Genomic DNA, 15,363 nt, shown 5'->3' on the forward strand with positions numbered 1-15,363 from the left:
TTTTTCTTTCCTGACGTTTCGCCAGCAGCTGTGGCAGGCATCTTCAGAGGAGTAACACTGAAGGACAGTGTCTCTCAGTGTCAAGTGTGTAGGAAGAGTAACATATACCGTATATACTCGTGTATAAGCCGAGTTTTTCAGCCCCCCAAAAAGGCTGAAAAATCCCAACTCGGCTTATACACGGGTCAATATGGTAATTGGGCGGTTTCTCCTTTGGAGCCGCCTGAATCGCGCTCCCGCCGGCCAGCTGATTCCCCACCCATCCCAGCGCGCTCCAGCTGATTCCCCCCCCAGCGCACTCCAGCTGATTCCCCACCCCACCCCCCCAGCGCGCTCCAGCTGATTCCCCACCCCACCCCCCAGCGCGCTCCAGCTGATTCCCCACCCCACCCCCCCAGCGCGCTCCAGCTGATTCCCCACCCCACCCCCCCAGCGCGCTCCAGCTGATTCCCCACCCCACCCCCCAGCGCGCTCCAGCTGATTCCCCACCCCACCCCCCAGCGCGCTCCAGCTGATTCCCCACCCCACCCCCCAGCGCGCTCCAGCTGATTCCCCACCCCACCCCCCAGCGCGCTCCAGCTGATTCCCCACCCCACCCCCCAGCGCGCTCCAGCTGATTCCCCACCCCACCCCCCAGCGCGCTCCAGCTGATTCCCCACCCCACCCCCCAGCGCGCTCCAGCTGATTCCCCACCCCACCCCCCAGCGCGCTCCAGCTGATTCCCCACCCCACCCCCCAGCGCGCTCCAGCTGATTCCCCACCCCCCCAGCGCGCTCCAGCTGATTCCCCACCCCCCCAGCGCGCTCCAGCTGATTCCCCACCCCCCCAGCGCGCTCCAGCTGATTCCCCACCCCCCCAGCGCGCTCCAGCTGATTCCCCACCCCCCCAGCGCGCTCCAGCTGATTCCCCACCCCCCCAGCGCGCTCCAGCTGATTCCCCACCCCCCCAGCGCGCTCCAGCTGATTCCCTCCCCAGCGCGCTCCAGCTGATTCCCTCCCCAGCGCGCTCCAGCTGATTCCCTCCCCAGCGCGCTCCAGCTGATTCCCTCCCCAGCGCGCTCCAGCTGATTCCCTCCCCAGCGCGCTCCAGCTGATTAGCACGCTCCAGCTGATTCCCCCCACCCCCCCAGCGCGCTCCAGCTGATTCCCCCCACCCCCCCAGCGCGCTCCAGCTGATTCCCCCCCCACCCCCCCAGCGCGCTCCAGCTGATTCCCCCCCACCCCCCCAGCGCGCTCCAGCTGATTCCCCCCCCACCCCCCCAGCGCGCTCCAGCTGATTCCCCCCCCACCCCCCCAGCGCGCTCCAGCTGATTCCCCCTCCACCCCCCCAGCGCGCTCCAGCTGATTCCCCCTCCACCCCCCCAGCGCGCTCCAGCCGCCATTTTAGAACGCCTCTCCCGGTGAGTAGAGGGTTCAGGGGCTCTTCCCCCTCCCCCCCTTGGATAGAACTGGGGTCGGGGTGGGTTGGGAGGGCCCAGGAGGCCGGCGGGAGGGCGACCTGGGGAAGGGCAGCCGCCATTTTAGAGCGCAGCATTACTGGTCAAGGGAATTTCTTATTGACCCTCGGCTTATACACGGGTCAGTAAGAAATTCCCTTTTCTGGCCTCAAATTTGGGGGGTCGGCTTATACTTGGGTCAGCTTATACCCGAGTATATATGGTAGTCAGAAGGGGGTTGGGTTTGAGCTGAGTCATTGTCCTGCAAAGTATTAAAGGTAATGTGCAAATCATTGTCCTGTAAGAATCTAGATAATGTGCTAACGAGGGTGTGGTATGTTAATGTGGAACCATTGTATCCTGAAGTGATCTGTTAACATGTGGAATCCAAGGCTAATCCTCATGGCTATTGTGGTCTGTAGTCTTTGTTAGTCTGGAGGTTTTCAGGACAGGAAGCCAAGCCTTATTCATCCTTAAACTCTCTTTTCTGTTAAAGTTGTGCTGATCTTTCATGTTCTTTTATCCTTGTTTGTATGCTGCGTTGTGTGGTCCCTATGTAAACTTGTCCACAACTGCAAGGTATACGATATACTCCTGCAGAGGTGAGGGGGTCTCTTTTGTCTTTTGTAACTCTTCTTCTTCCCTGAACTACCTCTGCAGGAGTATATCGTATACCTTGCAGTTGTGGACAAGTTTACATCGGGACCACACAACGCAGCATACAAACAAGGATAAAAAAACATGAAAGATACTTCAGACTTGGCCAACCTGAGAAATCAGCAGTGGCTGAACATGGACTGACCCAAACAGGACACAGGACACACGGTCTTACTCCAAGACACTGAAATACTGGACAATTCTACCAACTATTTTGTCAGATTGCACAGAGAAGCCATTGAAATTCATAAACATCAGCACAATTTTTAACAGAAAAGAAGAGTTTAAGAATGAATAAGGCTTGGCTTCCTGTCCTGAAAACCTCCAGACTAACAAAGACTACAGTCTACAATAGCCACGCGGATTAGCCTTGGATTCCACATGTTAACAGATCACCTCAGGATACAATGGTTCCACATTAACATACCACACCCTCATTAGCACATTATCTTGATTCTTACAGGACAATGATTTTCACATTACCTTTGATACTTTTTGCAGGACAATGATTCAGCTCAACCCAACCCCTTTCTGACTATATATTACTCTTCCTACACACTTGACACTGAGAGACACTGTCCTTCAGTGTTACTCCTCTGAAGATGCCTGCCACAGCTGCTGGCGAAACGTCAGGAAAGAAAATACCAAGACCACAGTTACACAGCCCGGATAACCTACACGAACCAATGAACTCTGACTGTGAAAGCCTTCGACAATATTTTGACAAGAATAGTTTGTACTTGTATAATTTACAGGTGCTGCTAAGTAAGAGAAGCATGAGCCTACACCGGAGCATGGTGTAATTTCAGGTTCTCCATCTTGTTCACACCCCTCTGGCTCTTGTCTTCGTGTTACTCTATTTTTCCCTTGACTTCCTCCTGACCTGTTGGGAAGCTCCCATGATAGCTGTCCTGTATACTCAGAACAGTTCTTGCAACTTTAATTCTTCACAGCTCCTATCCTATCAGTGTGGGACATTTTCTTTGCCCCTGTTCCCCATCAGCATAGAACACTTTTTGTGGGAAAATGTGAGCAGGCATATATAGTTGAGAACTTTTACCATAGCGTCTGCACTTTGCTGTAAGAAAGCATAGTCCTGCTGGCTGTCAGGTTTCCAGTTCTTTGCTTTCTGTAGCTGGTTTCCTCCATTTGGGAACTGCTATAGCAGGAAGAGCAAAGCTCAAGCTTGAACTCTTCTTCAGATTATGACCTTATCCATTTTAAAAACTTACTTTTTGTAGATCGTGCTGGGAGCATTAGCACGCTTGACTCTTTGGACTTCGCAAGGTACTCAGATGATGGAAACAGAGAGACAGATGAACGGGTGGCTGGTGAGTAAAGTTTCAGATAAGAGAAATACTGTCTAAACTGAATTATATTTTATATCCCCCACAATACATCTTAAACTCAATGCTTTAAAAATGTTTTGAGTGGCTATTCAAGTTGATAATGTTACACAATTTCCTTTTGAATGGAAAGAAACAAGTAAGTTTTTTAAATCTCCCATGGGGACAATTAATCCTTTATGGATTAAAGGAAATAATAGAAGTCCTACAAATGGGTAGTACCACACCTAGTTCTGTAAGGGGCTAAAATCCATGTGTTGCATCCTGACAGAACAGACTTTCCCACCTCCATTAGCTGCAGCCTGCTGAGAGCCAGCATAGTGTAGTGGTTAAGAGCGGTGGACTCTAATCTGGAGAACTGGGTTCAATCCCCCACGCTTACACATGAGCAGCGGTCTCTAATCTGGTGAACCAGGTTGGTTTCCCCACTCCTACACATGAAGCCAGCTGGGTGACCTTTGGCTAGTCACGCTCTCTCAGCCCCACCTACCTCACAGGGTGGCTGTTGTAAGGAGGAGAAGGGAAGGTGATTGTAAAGTGGATTGATTAAGTGGTAGAGAAAGTCAGCATATAAAAACCAACTCTTCTTCTTCCCTGAATTACAGCTACTGGGAATCAGTGGGCCCCCAAGTACAGCATTGGGTACAAGGGGGGGGGCAGGTAGAAATTTCATGTGAGTGCTGCTTTTGTCAGTGGAAGGAGGCTTAGGATCCAGCCCTTTATAAATTAAAAAAAATGACATTACGGTGTATTTTATATTAAATGTTTTCTAGATTGATCATGAAAACTGTAGAGGGATTAGGATAATTCCACCCATGGCGTGAGGCATAACATAATAGAATTTGGGATGAATCTTATAACTCCTGAATTAGATTTTGTGAAACTTTGAATTAGAAATTTCATTCAGTTGTGTTAGTGTCAAACCAGTAATTCCGAAATCCATAGAATGACTAATGGGGTCAGGTCAGCAGTCCAGAATAGAGTAGAACCGCTGAACAGTTCCAGCACTGAAATAGCTGTTATCTGCTTCACTCCAGGTGAGAGGCCTCATGAGCTTCACATTCAGGAAGGCTAGTGAAATTGGATTAGGTTTTATAAAAAGGTTTTGTGGTTCTAACAACTGTAGTAAACACATTTGTACACTAGTTCTGTCATGTTTCACACTAATCTGACCACTGCTTACCACTGTGTTGATGCAGTCTGCAGTTGATATGACCCTGGGGATATTCATCCCAAACTCTGAGTATTTTGTCCTGGTTGCTAACTTGCTATTGCAAGCTGAAGAGAAAACCCTGATTCTTCTTTTGCTTATATATGATCTTTAGATCGTATTAGAAAAGTTCTATGAGCCACATTAACTTCGCATGACATAGTTGCATTATCTTTTTGAACTGGAATATAGCAGGACATTTTCTTTGTTCATGTAACAGTTGGGTATCCCTGGCCATTCAGTTAAATTTCTCCTTAGACTTTAAAACCTCAAAATATTCTAGAATACTTGATATCCCCTCCCATCCATGATCAAATTCCATGGTACTTATAGTTTTGCCGCCTTCATTCATAAACGTGAGATAGTTGAAGCTTTAAAATTTCTGGCAAGCCCCTTGACATTAGGTTGTAAATGCTGAGAAGTCAGACACAATCTACTTGCTACCTGAATTCCATATTAAAATTATACACAAACTGCATATTTGATCTTCAATAGAAAACCGAAGAAGCATTTGAATGAATTTTATGTGGAAAACAACCAGAGGTTTTAGTATAAAATTGGCTTTCAGAAAGCTATTTAGCACACAGATTACAATCTTCAGCAAAGGATTTTTTAAATTCATATTTCTATGTAGAACTCAACACCTTCTTGCCACGTTTGTTGCTTTAACCAGAAAATAGAAATCCAGTTCTTAAGCTGTATTCAGATGTCTCTAATGAACTCTTGAGTTCATGCCAAGCTTGAGCCTGGTTTATTCTCTGGCTTGTGTGCTTCCCCACCACATGCGCAGAGCTGAGATGCAGGCTTCCAGGCTTAGTAAATCTTCGACCTAACCACAGTTTGTTGTGACATCTGCATTCATGTGTTTTAGCAGTCTGCCACTTATTTTTTGGCGCATAAAATGGGGTTTTAAACCGAGAAACAAATTCATCTTTGTCGAAGGCTTTCACGGTCAGAGTTCATTGGTTCTTGTAGGTTATCCGGGCTGTGTAATTTTCTTTCCTGATGTTTCGCCAGCAGCTGTGGCAGGCATCTTCAGAGGAGTAACACTGAAGGACAGTGAGACACTCCTCTGAAGATGCCTGCCACAGCTGCTGGCAAAACGTCAGGAAAGAATACCAAGACCACGGTTACACAGCCCAGATAACCTACAAGAACCAAATTCATCTTTGTTGGAGCGCAGACTTTAGATGTTCCAACAAATAGTGGTTTGATGGCTGACTTTCTAAATATGGAATCTTTCAATTTCAGCTCCATCTGCAAGGGCGGGAGGTAGTGGAAAAGGTGTTTGTGAGTACAAGAAACGAACCAGGCTCACACTCATCAAGAATAAAACAAAGTGATATCTTAAATACAGACTTGGGTAGAAAAAATGCCAACCTCCTGTTGCTAGGCTTTGCCAACAGAAGCATGTTCTGGTTTTGACTTGCTCTTAATAGCTGTTCCTGGCTCTTAATATAAGCTATATAATGTAGCATTCCCTGAACAATTCAACAGCACCCTGCCTCAAACTCTCAAAACTGAGGATTTGCCCCCGAAATGTTTGCAAATATATAAATAGCACCGCTTTTCTGCTCTGGGTGTCTCCTGCCCCCCCCCCCAATGTTTTGCAGTTCTGTTAGCATAAAAGGATGTTCACTGATAAGAATTTAAGTGCTTCAAGTATGTCTGTCCTGGTAAGGTTGTTATCCTTGATCCAGGGGCTCAGCTTGTATTCTAAATTTCCAAGGTGGTTGCTGTGTTAATGTGATGCAGAAAAAACAATGGAGCATTCTGTCACACCTTGAATGCTAACAGATATATTGTTGCAAATGCTTTTGTGAACTACACCCTACTTCAGACACCTGATGTGCTTTTGAGGTGTGACAGAACTTTAGAAGTAAAAAAAAAAGTCAGGACTGCTGCCAACCCCCTAAGAGCAGTTGTAAAGCTGCAGTCGCTCAAAGTGCAGTTTACTTTTGCTGCAGCTTTTGTACCTGAAAAATTGAAGCGGCTCCTGCTTTGTAATAAAAACATTGACTCTGTTTTTCTTCACAGCTTATGTTTTTATTACATCCTAGGGTTACTGGATCCAGGTTGGGAAATACCTGGAGATTGTGGGGATTTAACCTGAGGAGGGCAGAGTTCAGTGAGTGGAGGGAATTCAATGGGGTTTAGTGCCATAGAGTCCACCTTCCAAAGCTGCCATATTCTCCAGGTGAACTGATCTCTATTGCCTGGAGATCAGTTGTAATCCCAGGAGATCTTCAGCTACCACCTGGAGGTTGGCAACCCTATAATACAGCCCTATGTCAACTGTGCTATAATTTTGAGCCAACTAGGTGCTTGAAGATGTTAAAATGTGAAAAGAAAAACCATGCAGCTGAGTAAACTGTTTTAATGGGGAAACCATGTTATAGTCACAATGGCTGTTCAGTGTGTTTGAGTCTTAATAGGCCATAAAATAGTTTGCCATCTGACATGGGTTGGTGTAATATGGGTTTTCTGACTCTGTGCCCTCAGTGATATGTCTTGCTGTGAAACTTCAGTTTCCTTAGTGGAATTGCTGACCTTCTCTACAGCTTGTGTTCTTGCTAATTTTTTTTAAAACATTTTTATCATCCTGTTGCAGGGCATTTCTGATCTGCAATTGTTCTGTAGCCCAACATTGTTAGCTTTTAAATGAAGAACTGTCCATTGTTAAAGTAACATGCTCTGTTGAATTATTGAATCAGGTGTTTTTAAGTCAAAAGGTTCACCAAATTATTGTAAAGCTGGCTCTTTTCATAGAATATGTTAATAGAGAAAGTATCTTAGTACAATTGCTATCAGACTTTGTTGCACAGAAATATTTGCAGATCAGCATTGCTGACTACTACAGAATTTTTTCACTTTTTCATCAGATCCTCAGTTGTGCTTTTGTATTTCTGCAGGAAAATTCTGTGCATCAAACAATTTACTTCCATGTAGTAGGTGTGATGTACTATAGCTACCCACTTCTGTTTTTGAACAAGAAAATAATGCAAACTGAGTGAATTTTTTCCCCATACATTCTTGTAACCAAAAGATTGTCCTCAGGAAAAGGGAGTTCTCTGTATGTGTTTTCCAAAGATACACAGGCCTTATAATTTAGCTATCCTCAAATACACTTTTTGCATAGCAATCTGTGGCTGAGTCTCTTACAGGGCAATCCTGAAGGGGGTGGTAGTTAGGGAGCACCCTGGATGGCGTGGCCGTGCTGCCTTCTGAGCGCGTTAAACACACACACACCCCGCCCCATGAAACTCCTCCTCCATAAAACTCCTCCATTGGGTTTCACGGGGCTACATCATGAGTTGTACAGGCACATGTTTGCACCTGCAAAACAGGGCTTTCCCCGAGGTGAAAGGGCTTAGGGAGCTGTCTAAAGTTAGTTCCACCCCCGGGGAATGCTCCGGGAACACCCCCTCGGTGCCAGTGCAAGCCCTCACTCCAGGGAAACACTGCCAGGGAGGCAGCGCCAGCGCCTCGCACTACTCCCCAGAGCCAGCATAAGTAGCTTTACGCCGGCATTGGGGCCCACTTAGCCAGCACAAGTGGCGCTAACGCTGACCCAGGGCTCACGCTGGCTCCAAAGGCCATTTTCCCCCCGCCCCCAGGATTTCTCTGCCTGGATATTCCAGCATAAAGATTTTTAGCAATTCCCTGAAAAATAAGTAGATTTTCATTTGCTGTTTCATAGTGGCACGGTTTAAGGTTTGTAATGTGGTTGCTTGTTATCTCAACCATTGAATTAACCCCCTTCACTATGTTGGTATGGGGCCAGTTTAAGTGTTACACTGGATTAATTTTCTATAAATTTCTGCCTGTTGCAGGAAAAAAAAACGATTCATCAGTGTTAAATCAGTTTGCCTAAACAATGTAGATGGATAGTTTTGTTTGAAGAAAAAATTGAGTCTTTCATTTCTAAAAGTGGCAGTGGCAGGATGAGGCGCATCTGATTGCCTGTTAAGCTGCTCCATACAAAAAGCATTCCACTAAATGTTCCTATTGAGTTATTTTAAATTGGCCTCCAATAGAGTAGCAGTCCCATGCACACTCTTCCCCTTCCGTCTCTGGAACTGCTAGTGATTCCGTTCTGTTTACAAGAGTTACAGCTTAACAGGTACCCTCAGAGCAAGACACTCGTAGCTTCACCCTTTTCTATTTTTAACTTCTCAGCTTTTAAACATTAGTGTGTATTAACGCTTTGTGGGAAGGTCCCTCAAACTTTCCAAACAAAGTAGAGATGGTACAATGTTTTGCTAAAACCTATAGCATTCCTTGTCAGACAGCTGAAGTTATTGAGATCAGATTTCAATTATGGAAAATGTTCACCAGTTTGTGTCAGTCTAACTCTGCTGCATGCGTTCATGAGTTCCATAAAGATTGCATGCTTTGTCTTTAATACAAATTGTATTTTATTTTCATACCCATCCTTGCTTTTTTATATTTCATTTTTGTTTCCCTATTCTTGGTTGGATGCCTGTATATGTTTAATCCTTGTCCAGTCCTGGAGTTTGAACTACGGAAAGCAAAGGAGACCATTCAGGCCCTCCGAGCCAACCTGACTCAGGCTGCAGGTGGTGTACATAAACCTTTTCCTTAGTATTTGTATTTTGACAAAATAGTAGAGGCTAGAGCCTTACAAAATGGAGAATAATACCTTTTGTGTATTGCTGTTTACAGAAAATGAAGTTCCTTTGCAGGAACGAAGAAATTACAAATCAAGTCCTGAAATTCAGGTAGGTAACTAAAGAGGCTTCATTTGTTGTTACCTTATGTCAGTTTAATACTTACCCACTTCCAGGCAAGTACATTTCTGATCACACCTTTCAAAACAACTCTGTGATTCATAGGTGTATGTGATTGAGCAGTTTAACACTTTATGTAGGCTGGAAAACATTTATACTTACACAGATTTTAAGACAGCAATAAAGGTATCATAATAGAATGGGATCAACTTTTAATAAACCTGTAATATTTGTTTGTTCTTGTTTCTAGGAACCAATTAAACCTCTTGAAAAAAGAGCTCTAAACTTCTTAGTCAATGAATTTTTATTAAAAAATGGTTACAAGCTTACTTCAATAACTTTTTCAGATGAAAATGATGATCAGGTAAGGTTCATATTATTCACTTTTATAGCTGAAGTTTTTAGGTGTTCATATGGTTTCTGCCATTGTTTCCAACAATTTGCTTCTTTTTCAGATTGTCTAGTTAGATATCTGTTTTGTGACATAAATGGATGCAGGGCTATTTTTCTGTTTGTGATAGGAAATAAAAAAAATCTTAATCAGGCTCTCCATTGGCTGAGTAGAAGTAGGCCCATGCTGATAATCAACATTGTCTCTTTGGTCATTAGGAGTATATGATGAAATTACTGCCCAAGTTATAATACTATGAAAATGATTAGTTGGCTGTGAAGGGGAGAAAATCTTACTACCGTATATACTCGCGTATAAGCAGAGTTTTTCAGCCCCAAAAAAGGGCTGAAAAAGCCGAACTCGGCTTATACGCGGGTCAATACGGTAGGGTAGGGGAGGAGGGAGGAGGGAACTTACTGCCGCTGCCGCCGGGCCCACGCCGCTTCCTTCTGCCAAGAGCGGCCTGGGGCGGCCTCCTGCAGCTGCAGGGAGGCTTCCCCGGCCCTCGCCCGGCCGCACCGCCGCTTCTCGTGGCCGAGGGCGGCCTGGGGTGGCTGCCCCGGCCCTCACCCAGCCGCGCCGCCGCTTCTCGTGGCCGAGGGCGGCCTGATGCGGCCTTCTGCAGGGAGGCTGCCCCGGCCCTCGCCCGGTTGTGCTGCCGCCGCCGCCAAGCCCGCGCCGCTTGCTGCCGGGAGCCCAGGTAAGCCTGTGGGGGGTGGGAGAGAGGTTATAAGCCGACCCTCGTCTTATACGTGGGTGCCTAATTTTTCCCCATTTTTGGGGAGAAATTAGGCACCTCGGCTTATACGCAGGTCGGCTTATACACGGGTATATACAGTAATAACTTCTGGTTTAGTACTCCCCAGATAATAGCTCTTGGGGGAAATGAAGTTTAAAAAAAAAACATCTAATGCTGTCCATAAGATCTTAATGAATGGGCTAGCAGAGACAGGGGCTAACCTTAGGTTCCTGAAAACAAAAGTGTCCTTGTAACAAAGTCTGGAATCTGTAGCTTGTACATATGACATTTCATACAAATATCCAACTATACAACTATAAACAACCACCTCACCGTTTAACAGAAAAATATAGATAACCAAGCTTGTTTAGGATGAGAAAACTCATTCCAGCTTAGTTTGTCTGTTTGGGCTCGACTTTTACTCTAAATATATTTGCATTATCGTGTTCTTCTAGAAATCTGTGGACCACATTGAATCTCTTGGGTGTTTTTTTTTTTTTGCTGTAATCCAGCTGTGCTTGTCCTTTGGATAATGCTTATATTCTGTAAGAATCCAGCTTTACTGCCTTCGAACAGGCATCTCAGTCACTTAACAACCTTTCTGGATTTCTGAGGTCATATCACCTTTTTTAAGGCACAATATTTCCATCCCATCTGGTCCCAACGTGGCTTTTTCTTTGTGGCTGCTGATGGCTGAACGATGCTGACAATGGGGTTTGGATATTTATAAATAATTAGTAGAAGAGAAAAATTATGAAACGTCCCAAAGGAGGTAGACAAACCTTTTTTAATAACTTGTACAAGAAACTTTGGTTCTTGTGGGTTATCCTGGCTGTGTAACTGTGGTCTTGGTATTTTCTTTCCTGACGTTTCGCCAGCAGCTGTGGCAGGCATCTTCAGAGGAGTAACACTGAAGGACAGTGTCTCTCAGTGTCAAGTGTGTAGGAAGAGTAATATATAGTCAGAAAGGGGTTGGGTTGAGCTGAATCATTGTCCTGCAAAAAGTATCAAAGGTAATGTGCTAATCATTGTCCTGTAAGTATCAAGATAATGTGCTAATGAGGGTGTGGTATGTTAATATGGAACCATTGTATCCTGAAGTGATCTGTTAATGTGTGAAATCCAAAGCTAATCTGCCTGGCTATTGTGGACTGTAGTCTTTGTTAGTCTGGAGGTTTTCAGGACTGGAAGCCAAGCCTTATTCATTCTTAAACTCTCTTCTTTTCTGTTAAAGTTGTGCTGATGTTTATGAATTTCAATGCCTTCTCTGTGCAATCTGACAAAATAGTTGGTAGAATTGTTCAGTCTTTCAGTGTCTTGGAATAAGACACAAACAGGACACGGTCTTATTCCAAGACACTTAAAGACTGGACAATACGCAGCCCGGATAACCCACAAGAACCAATGAACTCTGACCGTGAAAGCCTTCGACAATATTTTGTACAAGAAACTGTCATTGCCTGTGTTTTGGATTTCACAATCTGAACCTGCACCATTTTTTCCTTAGTGACCAACTTCCTTGTTCTCTGAACTTTACTCTAGGTTTTGTTTGGTTTGCTGGGTGTTGGACCAAGTTGAATTTATTGCTCTGTATCAGTGGTTCCCAAAGTGGGTAGTACCACCCCCTGGGGGGCAGTGAGATTACCTAGGGGGCACTAAGTGGCAAGGGGGCAGCAGGGGGCGCTAGAGGTGGGCCCCTTCAACTGTGTTGTTGGTTAGAGTAGGGGGCGCTGGTGTTGAGTTTGTGGAACCAAGGGTGTGGTGGCCCGAAAAGTTTGGGAACCACTGCTCTAGATGAATAAATGTTATACAGTCATTAAATCAAACACCTGAGTCAGACAATTAAGGACGACCCAGAGAAACTTAGCTGGATGCTAGTAGCTCAATAGAAATTATTGTTGTGCGGCAGAAGTTTGCTTGTAAAGAACCATTGACAGGAAAAAGCACCATAAATGTTGTTTTTGCCCTTCCAAAGGATTTTGAGTTGTGGGATGATGTGGGACTGAACATTCCAAAGCCTCCAGACTTGTTACAACTCTACCGTGATTTTGGGAACCACCAAATATCTGCAAAAGACGTTTTAGATATAGCAGTTGGCACAGAAGAAGATGAATTAGAAGCAACCACTCCTATCCTGGAGAGCATTCCCGTATTTGGAACACCACAGTCAATAGAGGTACCAAAATTTAATTCACCTTTGCATGTTTAAAGCCCTGCCGCCCAGTATACCGTACAGCAAATTATATTTTTTTCTCCACCTTTTCTTTTGTTTAGCAATGTATAATGGTGCAGAAATTGGAAGATCAAATTAATGCATTAAGCACTGAGAAATGGTCTCTGATGGAAGAGATACAAAGACTTGAAAGGTATGTACTGCCACACTGTTGCTTGTGAGCTTTTTTGTATGAAACTGAAATGCAGTTGAAACTGATCATAGAATCATAGAGTTGGAAGGGACCACCAGGGCCATCAAGTCCAACCCCCTGCGCACTGCAGGAAATTCACAACTACCTACCCCCCCACACCTAGTGACCAGAAGATGGCCAAGATGCCCTCCCTCTCATCATCTGCCTAAGGTCACAGAATCAGCATTGCTGACAGATGGCCATCTAACCTCTTCTTAAAAACCTCCAGGGAAGGAGAGCTTACCACCTCCCGAGGAAGCCTGTTCCACTGAGGAGCCGCTCTAACTGTTAGAAAATTCTTCCTAATGTCTAGACGGAAACTCTTTTGATTTAATTTCAACCTGTTGCTTCTGGTCCGACCTTGGGCAACAGAAAACAACTCGGCACCATCCTCAATATGACAGCCCCTCAAGTACTTGAACATGGTTATCATATCCCCACTCAGTCTTCTCCTCTTCAGGCTAAACATACCCAGCTCCTTCAGCCTTTCCTCATAGGACTTGGTCTCCAGACCCCTCACCATCTTTGTTGCCCTCCTCTGGACGCGTTCCAGCTTGTCTACATCTTTCTTAAATTGTGGGGCACAAAACTGAACACAGTACTCTAGTTGAGGTCTAACCAGAGCAGAGTAAAGCGATACCATCACTTTGCGTGATCTGGACACTATACTTCTGTTGATTCAGCCCAAGACTGCGTTTGCCTTTTTAGCTACCGCATCACACCGCATGATAAATAGATGGTTCGCTAGATATTCAGTAGCTTCCTTAATTAACAGTGTATTTTGATAATTTAGTTAGACTGCCCTCTTGTGACTTATAGGGTGTGTTGGGCATGCCAAATGCTCTCAGGATTATGTGCTATGAATGCACTGAAAAGAATAGGGCTTGTGCTGTGTTACTTGTGGACCAGATGCCTTCCTACTCAGATCACTATTTTTAGTGACTGTTTCCAAAGGCAGGGGATGCTGCAGCAGTCCTTAGAGAAGATACCGGCAGTAGAGGGTGCTCTGGCTTGGAATATGACAAAAGCATTTAATTAAATACCAGTCTTGGTGGTGGTTTTATGAGTGGTAACACCTACCCTTTCAGTTTAATTTTCTTCCAGTTACTTTTCATCCATCGTACTGTTGCATTTTTACAACTTCTAAGACCATTTTTTTACTTTAAATATTCAAACCCCATGAAAGGTTGATATGTCACTACTATCACCTGCTCAGTGCAGATAATCAGGGGGTTACTTTGTATTCCTAAATTGGGGTCAGTCGGGGCTCCTCTTTCACCATGTTTGCACCAGACACACAAAACCTTAATACTGCTTGGGGGGGGGGGGGTAACACATATAGCGTTGGACTGATCATTACAAAGCCTCCAAACCGTGGGGTGAGTAGTGTAACACTTTCATGAATGTATTGTTACAGAAGGAAGGAAGGAATGCTGTCTTCCTTGCCTTACAGTAAGGATTCCTTGGAAAGCTCCCTGGAAACCAGCTGCCACCACTCAAGGATCTGAGAACATCTAGACTGACCTGCTGAGAAGGTATCCTTCTCGCTCTGAGGCAGGAGGGCGTCTTCAGCTCGGGTTATTTTCCTTTCCTTGCTAGGGAGGCAGGAACACTAAAATCACAAGGCCTTCCTGTCTCCCGGGGGGAAATGACCCCCTCCTTTCTCAAAGCCTCAGTTTCGTTTCCTGCCTTCGTTAGGGAAGCAGTGTTGGCACCGTCTGCTGCCACTAGTAATTAGGTTTATCGGTATTTAGCATAGTTTTAGCAGTTCAGTGTTAGGAGTATCGTCTACCCCCCCCCCTTGTTCCCCCGTTTGTTAATCTCCTGGGTCTTAGAGTTTTTTAGATATCTTACCATTTTTTTCCGCCTTAGAAAAAATGCAGTACTAGAACAATAACAGGCTGGGTAGAACCCTAGAAAATACCTTGTAACCAACTATGTAGTGTCGTATGGTCTAACACAGAAGGAAGAAATTCAGAGCTATTGCAGGGAAATAGATTGTACTAAGCAAAGCCAAACAATGCCTTTATAAATATGTTTTATTATAAAAGGGGAGAAAACATGGTTAGGTTTTAAAAATTGGTGAGAAAAGGGCAAAGTAAAATACAGTGAAGACACACAACACATATCACAGAGATGTTCATATAAAAATATTGGACTAACCAGCCTAAGTATATGTTCCTCAATGCAGTTCCTTTCAGTAACAAGATGTTGAAGGAGTCCTTAACCCCTCCTCAACCTCCTGTGGACCCAATTTCTGCTGAAGACAAAGGTTCAGATATTTATGGTCAATGGAATCTGTCCTAAGCCAACTTCCTGTCTAAGAGTGATGAGCTGATTTAGCCAATCCCATAAAAAGCCCCATCTCTGATGTTGGAGGCTACCGTTACCAGTCAGAAACCATTTTGCCATGAAGGCCTGGCTGGGTT

General features: G+C 44.8%; 1 protein-coding gene across 1 annotated transcript in view; it reads left to right on the forward strand.

Moving 5' to 3' along the window:
* Positions 1-15,363, forward strand: part of RELCH (RAB11 binding and LisH domain, coiled-coil and HEAT repeat containing) — a 105,434-nt gene that overhangs the window by 6,193 nt on the left and 83,878 nt on the right. The window contains exons 2-7 of the mRNA XM_056854988.1: positions 3,334-3,423; positions 9,157-9,228; positions 9,335-9,390; positions 9,650-9,763; positions 12,505-12,705; positions 12,804-12,895. Of these exons, the coding sequence (XP_056710966.1) occupies positions 3,334-3,423; positions 9,157-9,228; positions 9,335-9,390; positions 9,650-9,763; positions 12,505-12,705; positions 12,804-12,895 (625 nt within the window). The remainder of the gene's footprint in view (positions 1-3,333; positions 3,424-9,156; positions 9,229-9,334; positions 9,391-9,649; positions 9,764-12,504; positions 12,706-12,803; positions 12,896-15,363) is intronic.

This window comes from Euleptes europaea, chromosome 8 (assembly GCF_029931775.1).
Source record: "Euleptes europaea isolate rEulEur1 chromosome 8, rEulEur1.hap1, whole genome shotgun sequence".
In the NCBI taxonomy this organism is placed as follows: Eukaryota; Metazoa; Chordata; class Lepidosauria; order Squamata; family Sphaerodactylidae; genus Euleptes; species Euleptes europaea.